This window comes from Anguilla rostrata, chromosome 3 (genome assembly GCF_018555375.3).
Source record: "Anguilla rostrata isolate EN2019 chromosome 3, ASM1855537v3, whole genome shotgun sequence".
Classification (NCBI taxonomy): domain Eukaryota; kingdom Metazoa; phylum Chordata; class Actinopteri; order Anguilliformes; family Anguillidae; genus Anguilla; species Anguilla rostrata.
This window is the reverse complement of record NC_057935.1, coordinates 39,998,968-40,010,559: the sequence shown is the minus strand read 5'-3', so window position 1 is coordinate 40,010,559 and position 11,592 is coordinate 39,998,968. Positions and strand designations below refer to the sequence as shown.

At 42.4% G+C, this 11,592-nt stretch overlaps 1 protein-coding gene across 1 annotated transcript; it reads right to left on the bottom strand.

The window, feature by feature from the left end:
• Positions 1–2,688: 2,688 nt before the first annotated feature.
• LOC135250827 (uncharacterized) lies at positions 2,689–11,592 on the bottom strand. The gene is made up of 3 exons (XM_064327585.1): positions 11,385–11,592; positions 3,160–3,872; positions 2,689–2,843 (listed from the first exon to the last, which is right to left on the bottom strand). Exons 1-3 carry the CDS (start codon positions 11,435–11,437, stop codon positions 2,713–2,715), a joined length of 897 nt encoding a protein of 298 aa, XP_064183655.1. The 5' UTR covers positions 11,438–11,592; the 3' UTR covers positions 2,689–2,712.

The following is an 11,592-nucleotide window of genomic DNA, read 5'->3' as shown; positions in this document are numbered from 1 at the left end:
AACAAACCTTATGTTGGTCGTGTCAAACGCAAAAAATAAACCGTATGATTACCATTTTATTGTACACATATGGGTCTTCTCAGGAAATCTACTAAAATCAAATTCAGAATGTGTATATTTTAAGATACCATTAGGTTGTATGCAAACAAGAGACAACATTTAAAAATATTTCATTTTCAGTTCATTTCAGTATATCGTGTATATTCTATTAACGGCGAGCATTATGCGTTTTAGCATTTATATTAATTTCAAAAAATTATGCTTTGAGCGCTGCTGTCCATTGACAAACAACTGCACATAATTTGCTATTCAGAGATTAGTCAGGTAAGGAAATCTTTTAATTGCTCATCTTGGACTGAATTTTAGATTGGGTTACTAGAGGGCAGCATTACAACCATTATTGGGAGACAAAACAAGGGTCAGGTGCAACGTACCACCATACATATACAGTTTATTCAGAAGCTTTGTAGGTAAACTAACCTAAATTTTAAGAAATGTAGTCCTAACAAACATGCATTTAATCTCCATTTTGATAATCTGCAATTTTGCAAACTGCAGAATATCGAGTGTGCCCATTACCCAGCATACCGTTTATGCCGTTTAATATGTGCACAATTCGCCTGAATAATGATGTTAATTACAAACTAACCTCCCACACAAAGTATGTTAATACTGGACTATCTGGAAGCTGTTTTGAAGAGCCCTTTTATTTTAAGAGTTCATTTAAACCCTTGGGGGATGAACAATGCTTTCTTAGAAATTAAACTGGCCAGGCTAATAACCAGTAAAGGCAAGGAACCCACAACATATAGCTGAGAATTTGGTCTCTCCAACCCATATTAGAACCATTTTGTGCATCTGTTAGAATACATTTCGAAGTCTATGTCACAAAATAAATTAAAGCCAAAATGTAATTGCAATGTGCGATTTTTAATGTGCCACACAGATAAAATTAAATGTAAATAAAGTAACTGCAAGATTAACATTTAAACAGTGAACCACTTTGTATTTTACACAGGGAAATGGCGAACATTGAGTAATTACACACATTTTCTCAGTTTATTCACTGACAAGCGGTCAAGCTCGTGGACCACCAGGTTTCTGTTTCCTTCCAGCTCCGCCAGCATGGACCTGAAGCCCCCATCCCGCACCCAGGGACAGTGACCCAGGGCGCCCCTCTCAGGTGAAGCCTTAAACGTCTTACTCCTCCTCCTGGCTGCTGAGGGACGCGACGTGCAGCGTGCATCCGTTTCCATGTCCTGCCGTGTGGCTTTCTGGGGCTGGGGCTCTTGGCGCTGCCTGTGAGGATCGGGGCTGACGGACGGCCCACTGAACAGTTTCCTGCAGGCGGTGTTCCTGCCTTCGCCGTCGCTGCGGTCGCTGACGTCCGGCGCGGCCACCTCCTCCCCGCTGCTGAAGCTGGTGTCCTGTGCGTGCAGCGGCCCCTCCTCCTGTGGCCCCATCTCGCACAACTTCCTCTTCTTCTGCCTCCTGCTCTCCCTCGCTCTGACCTGGACGACCCCCCGACGAGAATCAACCTTTGTTCTCGTGTGGCAAGGTCGTAGGTGACCCAGGGCTTCCTTTCTCTTGCATAGCGAAAGGTTTCTGTACACACACACGCACACACACATACACACACGCACGCACGCACACATACACAGATACACAAACAAAAAGAGCACAGGTACATGAGCACTCATACAAACACGTGTACACACATAACAGCATATTCACAAATGCATACACCCATGTAGACAACCAAGTACGTGCATATATACATGCAACCGCACAGGCAGACACATACAAAAACATGCACATACACACAACTCAGTTAGGGCACGTTCCTGTACAGTCCCACCCTTGGCTCACCTGTACATGTACCACATCCTGGCTCTTGGTAATTGTATCATCTGTAGCTTGCTCTATTTGGCCAAGTGCCAAGTTCATCTCTAAATCTGTAAATAGTATATTACTGACCCGGGTCCAGTTGTCTCTCTAAATGCCTTTTCCCTAGCTATGTAATGTGTCGGCGAACTGGGTCTGAGAGAGGTGTGTGTGTTGCCTCGTCTCAAAGCCTCTTCCTATTCGCAGATGGCAAAGCTTTATATAAATTATATAGCAAAATAAGGGTTGGCACAGCATTTGCAGCCTAATCAAGAGCTTGTATACAATAAACAATCTACTACAGAACATGCCACATGCTTACAGTTGCTATGATGTCAAAGATTTGCCTCAAAAATAACTTAAAGGGAACATGAAGGCGGCACATGAAAAACACTGCCACATTTAATTTTCGATTTTTTCCTGATTGTTTCATGTGGCATTTCCACTTCGTAAATGTATAAAACACAAGAATGCAATTCCTTGTCACTTCCACTAAGCATAAATAAATCAACTGGCACAGCATAAATAAAGATGCAAGCAAACTGACACACAGCAGTAAGGCATAACAATCGCTAGGTGGCGCCATAGCTCTACAATTGAAAGGTCAGCCACCCATCTCCACAGGGCCAGATCAAATACAATGTAGCTTAGATTAGATTAGATTCAACTTCATTGTCATTGCACAGAGTACACATACTGAGACAACAAAATGCAGTTAGCATCTAACCAGAAGTGCAAAAGAAGCAGTAAAGTGCAGTAAGCTTGCAATACGAGCCTCATTTTCATGGCTGCCAGGGTGAATAAGGCCAGATGACATTTGTCCAGTAATTAGTACACAGAAACAAAAAAGGATATATAAAGTAATAATTTGAACATCAAATACCCTTTTCTGTTTGGCAGGTGTCTTGGCCTCCAAATTTTCTTCAACACCCATTGGTCACATGACAATGACGTAGGATCTGAAAGGATTGGTACATACAAATAAACACTTTGATCTGGGCTCGTTGTGAAACGGCTTCTTTGCTTTGGCAAATTTGACCCATTAATGCCCAGATTTTTTCCCCAGAGATTTCTAACATCAGCATCTATAGTCATCCAAAAAAATATTCACGGATGGAAAAAGAGTGGGAGAGACTTCGGCAACTTCAGTTGCCCGCGGGCTTAAATGGGTTAACATTAATGTCAGACTTCAGCGAGGCACACGTAAAATTATATCTGGCAAATACAAATTTTTAACAGAACATCCGCAGGTGTCATTGATTGAAACACGCTTACCGTATTCAATGCTTTTCTCCCAGTGTTTGAGTTTTCCCATTTTTCTGAAGAGCTTGGCACAGGCTGGACAGGGCGACTGGAGGGCGAGGTCGGCAGAAAGGGTGGGGCCAGATGCTGTAGATGAACAGCGAGAGCCGTGGTCTTCCTCTTCTACAGCTCCCCCAAATTCCAGAACCTCCTGCTCAACGTCCGGTAAAGAAATGACACCACCTCGATCCCGGGCCTCGTGCTCTCTGTCCTGGAACCCGTTGTCGTCATCGTCGTCCTCCAAGACCCAGAGCGCGTTGGCGCCGGCGTCGGCGACCTCGATGGGGCTGCTCGTCATCCTGCCGCCGTCGGCCTCCTCCGACGCCTCCCAGTCCGTCCCCTCGTCGCTGATGACGATGCTGTTTTCCGAACCGCCGCTCAGCGTCTCCCTCCACCCCCTTCCCCTCCTCCGCCCCTGCGCCCGTGGGCCTCCCCCGGCACGGCCGTACCTGCCGGGGTCGCGGTCGGGCCAGGTCCAGGGCTGGGGGGTCCTCTTCTGGAGGGAGGCGGATTGGGTATGGCTAGCTTTGGCCTCGTGCGATTGGCCGCACCTGCTCTCCGGCGCAGGGGCAGGGAAACCCCGGGACGAGCTCCGCCCGGCGTGGTCCTGACAGCGACGGACCGACCTGGTGAGGGACATGGCCGTCTGCGACCAGCTGGAGTTCTGTTTGATGATGGAACTGTACCTACGGAAAATACAGAGGCAACAAGGACAAGATGAAGGAGTGCATAACTCCTGGGGTTATTGTTACCTGGGGGAGTGCATGGGAGCCGACGGCCGTAGTACTGGATCCAGGCTGTGTGTCTGGCTTAAAAGGGCAGCCGCAGGGGCCACTACACTTGGGCCAACTGACACTGTCTGTGGCCGGGGGTTGGTCAGTTGGGAGAACCCAGCTCAGGACCCCGTTGAGGGTCTAATACAGGGGGAGGTGCAGGGAGCACCCCAGCCTATGTCAAGGTGATGTGGGTCAAAGCTTCGTGTGGTGTGAGTCACTGAGACTGCGCGTATACAGTGTGAAGTGAGTGCATTGGAGACTTGTACAGTTGAGGCCAAAAGTTTACATACACCTAGGCTAAAGATATTCAAACTCAGGGAAACAGTGGTTTCATTCAGACAAGCCTCTTTGCTTTTATGGTGCAGTTCTCTGCTTTAATAAAAGCTGTGATCCATATTTGTAGCCTTTTTTGATATAGAGCTTTGTTTAACACTAGTGAAAACAGGAAAAACATTGCCTATTTTGCCCTTGGTAGAGGAAGGGGTTAAATAGGCTGCAGTAGTACACATGGCAGAGGGTTGGTCAAGGTCATCAATCTGTAACGCACAGGAAACGTCAGAAACCAAGTCCGATGGAACGAAGTGTCAGGCAGACTCAGATGTGGAATGACGCAATTTTAAATCGGGACAGGACGTAAAGTCAAAGTACAGTGAGTTCCTAGAAAACATGCTGAAAGATGGGTAGGATCCGTGGAACCCACAGTGGGCAATAACACGTTCATAGAAAGGCAAAGGACAAATAAGAAGGAGAAAAAGGTGTTGATTTGACGCTCAGTTTGAAAGGTCTATGACACGAGGCGGCAGCACAAGTAAGATACGACCATGCGTCAAGCATGGGACATAAACAAGGCACAGAGGAGTAGCAACCCCACCCCTGAATTTAGGTCCCTTGCCTTTAAGAAAAAAATTAATTATTATAGGTCTTTATTCTCTAGCCTTTTTGGATCCTGTTATTTTACTTTAGATTTCGTGCTTACATTGCATTTGTAAATACAGAAACTTGAGAACTTACAAAGGGCAAGGATCTTTTTATTTGTTACAGCAGGGGTTTTTATTTTATCTCGGGACACTGGTGAACATTTGATTTCATATCTACCGCCCTTTTAGTAGTCCGCCTTAGCCCACTTGTAAATCTTATATATAGCTGCTGTATGTTTAAAGTGTATAAAGGTTTGCCTCCTAAAACCCAACCCCCATGGCCGCATCACAGGAGATGGAAACTGAACAAAAGACAGGACTGGAAAGCAGTAATGTGCAGGGAAATTAACATTTTAGATTTAGGTTTTGTTTTTGATGAGTTTCATATTACACAACTACCAACCCGAAGTCCAAGAAAATCTCTCCAAACCCATGTTGCAGTACAGAGAATCTTGCGTAAATATATTTCACCAGAGCTTCATTAGCCAGAAATGAGCCATGCAGTTCATTTAATCAATCGTCAATACCGATTAATCAATAATAATGGTTAACTGAAAAAATTAAAATCTGCTACAGTATATGGCCTATAAAAGGAATTACCAATATGAAAATGAATAGGGCTGTGTGAACAATGGGTTTGGTTTCAAAGTTCCCTACATTACTGCTTGCCAGTCCGGTCCTTTGTTCAGTTTCCATCTCCTATGATGGGGCCATGGGGGTTGGGTTTTAGGAGGCAAACCTTTATACACGATAAATACAGCAGCTATATATAAGATCTACAAGTGCGCTAAGGTGGACTACGAGAAGTGCGGTAGAGATAAAATAAAAACACCCCTCAGGGCTCTACAGTGCTCCATTTAGGGGCATTTACTTCTGAAAATTGATGTGTGCTAACTGGAAAAATAATTTAGGAGCGCATCTACTAATTGGGATGCATTAGCATGCTCCAGTAATTTTCAGCTTAGGAGCACAAGTGCTCCTTGGAAAAAATGTTAGCGTGGAGCCATGCCCCGGCTGTAACAAATTAAAAAAAAACCTTTGCCCTTTGTCGGGTTGCTACTGCTCTGTGCCCTTGTTTATGTGCCATGCTTGACGTACGGTCCTATCCTGTCTGCGCTGCCACCTCGTGTATCATAGACCTTTCAAACGGAGCGTAAATTCAACACCCTTTTCTCCTTTGTATCTGTCCTTCGCCTTTCTACGAACGTTTTATTGCCCACCGCGGAATTCCTAGCATCCTACCCATCTTTCAGCATGTTTTCTAGGAATTTGCTGTACTTTACGTCCTGTGATCATTTAAAACGTACGACTAGCCCATTTAAACTAAGTCAGAGGGAACTAAGAGTCAGACAGTCAGATTATGTCATTTTAAAATTAGAACAGGACCTTAAAAGAAGGTTAAAGTTCTGAGAAAAACATGCTGAAGTTTAAAAAGTTTAAATACGCATGGCAGAGGGTCAAGTCAAGTTCATCAATCTCTAACGCACAGTCAGAAACGAAGTCAGAGGGAATAAAGAGTCTGGCAGACTCGGATGTAGAATTATGCCACTTTCAATTATCACGGGACGTAAAGTACAGCACGTTCCTAGAAAACATGCTGAAGGCTGGGTGACATTTTAGGAGTTCCACAGAGGACAATTCCCCAGAGCTTTCCCAAAACAGCAAAGAAAAATAAGCACAGAAGTATGTTGATTATGCTCAGTTTATTTATGGTCTATGATGCATGAGGAACAGAGCAGGCAGGACACCACCATGACAGGAGTCAGCGGATGGAGGCAGAGTGTGAGCGATTAAAGGAATGCCTAGACGGTGTCAACTGGCAGTTAGAGGCTGCCAATCACCAGTTAAGAGGAAATGACTTACAGGCCAAACTTCCTGTATGGTCAAATACTACCAGAGAAAGATGACCCCCCACCAGCTTATAGGGCAGAAAGGGAAATGGGTCCTAGTGCCCCATGTACTGTAGGTTAGGGTGGTGCCCAAAGAAATCCAGTCTCGTACAGCTCCAAACGGTCCAGTTATAAGCACCACAGTGACTAAGCACTCCCTGTGAGCTCCAGCAGATGCTGGAAACCCTGCCAGGTTTGCCATCTGATCAAGGGACAAAATAGCAGGAAAGGACTGATGTCTTCAGCCTGTCATCAAAAGATGTGCATGCCATAGTTAAAGATAAGTGTCCTTCTGGACAGTGGGATAGAAGGCCCTCCTCATGTTCCCCTGCGTAAACTTGATCCAAATACCCTTGCTAGGCATGAGTTGGTCAATTCCTGGAATTTCCTGAACATTAAAATCTTCTTTTACATACACAGCTGCACCCCCCACCTCTCTTACTGGATCCATCCTTCCTAATATGTACACCTCTATAATACATTCATCCCCATCCTCTTCCCCAAGTCATGTCTTTGTAATCCCAACTATGTCATAGCCCCTATTATTCATAAAGTTGCAAAAACGTACTTTTTATACTTATAGTATTGAAACAAAGACTGCCCCAAGCCACCCTTACTAAAATTTTGATTTAAAAATATTTTATTAGCATTCTCGCTATAATAGGTAACTTTAGCAATTTTGATCTGGGCGGTCTGCATCTCCATACCATTTTCACTCTCCAACCTCCCTGCCCCACAAGTACCCAGTTTAAATAATCCTGTGCAACCCTAAGCATACACTGGACCAATGCAGTAGTACCCCTCCAGTTAAGGTGCAGCCTGTTATGCTTGTACAAGTCACTCCTGTCCGAAAAAAGTCCCAGTGCCCCATAAACGATGAATGAGGCCCAATATCAGTAATTCATTCCAGGTTTCTGATGAGCACCCATTTGCGAGCTGCATGGGTGACAGGCTATCCATAGAACAATGAAGTGGGTTTTGACTAATTTATTGTAAATTTTGAGCATATAAAAATGCTGAGTCATGTGACCCAATTACATGCACAAGATTGCCTGTGAAGATCACTACCATGCTGAAAATCTCATTCACAAAACATGCGTATGATCACATTTGATCGTAAACTGTATGGAAGAACATTTTCCATTTCGCCATTCATAATTTTTTTCAAAATTACATTCATAATGTACTTGTTCGTGGCTGTTTGTTTATGATAATCTAATGAACAGGATTGTGCATGAAATTTACGAACAGTTAGCCTAGCATTCATCATCTCATACACCTGAGATATGCACAAAAACAAAGGTCTCCACGTGTGTCATGAATCCCATATTGGTTTTTGGTAGGAACATTTTAAAGAATAAAACTAAGAATAATTTAAGAAAATGTTTGTGAATGAGGCCCAATATCAGTAATTCATTCCCAGTTTTTTGATAATGTCACCCATTTGCACTCTGGCATTAAGTGGTGAAGAACGGCCTGTCGTTCAGAACAATGTCCAGAAAGTGGTTATGGACCTAATTTATTTAAAAAATATTTGATCGCATATTAAAAGAAAATGCTTAAAAGTTATGGTGAAAGCCAACAATTTACATAGGCAGCCAAGTTATTGCCTGTTAGAAATGTATCATTCATGAACAGAAACACAAAATTTAGTTGTTTTGTCATCCATTTTACTGAATGACAGATTCAACGATTTTGTACATTTTTTGCAGACAGATTAACTACGCTATGTAAGATTTATATTTAATACATAATACTAAGATAAAATACTATTTTTATCCATTTTGCAATTTATTATTTTTTTTTTTACATTTTCTATCATTTTACAGATGCCTCAATCTAGGAAAGAGATGTGCTTGATACAGGGCAAAGCTGAGGGCCAATCCTGAAGAGAGGCTGACCAGGACATGAGGGGTATTTCTGGCATTGGGGTATTCAGTTTTAGAGATTGACAGTACAATCATTTGTCAAACCCAAATCATTTAAGTAATTTCTCTCTTTCTTTCTCACATGCACGCGCACACACACACGCACACACTCATGAGCAGACATGCAAACATGCAAACAAACAGCAGGAGTTGTTATATAGCCTATATATATATATATTTTTTTTTTTTGTTAATGCTATATCCATACCAACTGTATCCCTCCCATATCTCCGAGTGATGCAAAGCCAACTATGAGCCGCCCGCCTGGGGCAACCGGCTGCAGGCGGCCCTGGCACTGATCCGAGGCCGTGGTGCTCACTCATGCGTTGCAAGCGGCTCTTTCACTGATTGAGCTACTCAGCAGACCCACAGACACGCTCGTAGCGTTTAAAGTTTAAGCAGTATTAACACCGGAGGTTTTTGTAGCAAAACTACACAATTACACATAATGCGTGGCAGTATGGCCACTGAATAAGCAAAACAGTTCAATTAGAATAAACATTAACCATGCTTATTTGACTTTAGTGTTAAGAGCCAACTTATCCGTAAAACAATGTATTAATATTTTCTTTAATTTTAGTAAATGCAGAAGGAAGCAAGATGGCCAGACTGATCACCCTCCAATATTTACTCAATCCGCACAAGCAGCTGAAAGGAGGATAATGGTGTTTAATGTTAATCTGGGATTGTTCCTAGGTTTTTATGCGCTTGCTATAACACTATGCGGAAAGATAAACCACAGGCAACTTTTCTCTGGAAACTTAAGCCACACAGTTGTCCAGTTGCTCAGGTCACAAGAGGTTGTCACTCAACTTCAAAGAAAATGAATGGACTTCTGGCAACTGGCCAACAAAATTGTTCGCTGAGTGACTCAAATTCAAATGTACCAATTCATTTTTTAAGAATCATACTTCCCAACACTACTACAAACCTGCAGTTATTTGAGGTCAAACCAGCAAAAAAATCCACCGGCGATGGATTCAGCCCATCACTGATTCCCATTGTATTCGTCCAATAGCCCAACCCTACTTTGAGGCATAAGTGAATTATGTTTTTACACACAGATTATGTAACAGTTTATGTTCCTCAGCAATGTTGTCAAAATGTACATTTTATTTACATATTTTTGGTTGAGAAATAATTTCTTAAAACGTTTTGCACTTTAATGTTTCCCATTAAAATGTAGGCCTAATTTAGTAAGGTATTAATAAAGAGGTACAAAACCTGCATATGAAATAATGAACGACTGTAGGTTTGTTTTTTGCACCATATTATGGCATGATCCATCCGGGTCTATGGCATCAAGGCTCCAGGTTTGTAGAACAGAAGTAAACAAAACCAGCGTAATGTTTTTAAGAGTAACTTCAAAAATCAGTATGCATCATAGTAAAAAACATTTTATAGTAATGACTAATGTAGCTAGTTTTAATTCCCAAGCTAGCTGGTTTACAAAGATAAGATGGACAGCCACAACTACCAGTTGAAATTGTATAAAGGAATCCACTTTAGGACACCTCAGCTGAGATGACATCACTCCTCAGTCCACAAAATAGATTTTTGCAAAACAGTTCATGACATTGCTTCAAGCCATGCGATAAGTACAGAACAGTACTACCTGACATCTAAAAATTCCTTTAAGGACTGAGACTGATGTTCCATCAGACAGATACAGCCCTGAGAAGTATGGTGTGAAAATTTCAGCTGTGGACTGAGAAACGACACTGTAAAGCCCAAACCCAAACTGTATGGTCTTAGAACTTAACTGTCTGACAAACGAGGCAGACAAAACCCTTTTAGAGATTAAGAAAAATTGCATTACAACACATATGTGTTCTAAAATGCTGTACTATGATTAAATTATGTTCCAATAACTTAGGTATGCAACCCTGGTCCTGGAGAGCCACGGGGAGTGGGGGCTTTTGTTTTAACCGAAAAACCACACATATATATTAAATAATGCAGGCAAAGAAATCCGAGCAGGCAAACCACTATTTCAATTGATCATTTAGGCGAAGTACGGTGACCAAAACAAGCAAACGCTACGTCTCTCCAATACCAGGGTTGCAGAACCCCAGATATGGCCGAACAGAGAGAATCCGGAATAGGGTGACTGGAACATTTCAGAGGATATATTCGGTAGCAAAATGAAGGAAAAGACACCGAAGTAGCAGCTAGGCAACAGGAAAGGCAGAAACAGAAAATGCCCTAAGCTGTTTGGCTTTATTGCGTGGCTGTACAAAGTCAATTATACGTGCCACATAGGCATTTGGTTTCCGCTGTGAAGTTACACCCACTTTCCCAAATTCTGGTAAAGAACTTTTCACACCGTCTATTGTACTAATGAAATATAAACGAGATTCAGTTTGTTATGCTGGTTTGCCATCGACCAAGTAAAACCCCACACTTCTGACGTTACAACAAATGTTTGTTTGTTTTTTTAATTTACCCTGCGGTATTTTAGCTAACGATTTCAGGAACTTCATTAACGGAGTTAGCTTTTAATTAGATAACTTTAAGTATTTATATCAAATAACATTACGGAGCTCTGCCTGGTGAGTTAGCTTTTTTGTGACGTGAAACTTCAGAAATGATCAAGATGCTAAGTACTAGCTAACGTTCCGTGTATTCATACATATCTATCCTAACGGTAAATACAGCGTATAACTGCTAATTGAGCTGGGCACTTACAGCATTTCAAAACGCTCGTCATAGTCCGTCCGCTTCCATCCATTTAGTGTCATTTTTAAGTTTCGCCTCAATATAAGTTAATGTTATTTATAATTTTAGTTCGTACTGCTCACGTTAGCGTTGTTAGCTAACGAAAGCATACCGCGCTCATCCTTTTCAAACTACATACCGCGAGACATAACGAAAACCACGTTGTTCACGCGAACTC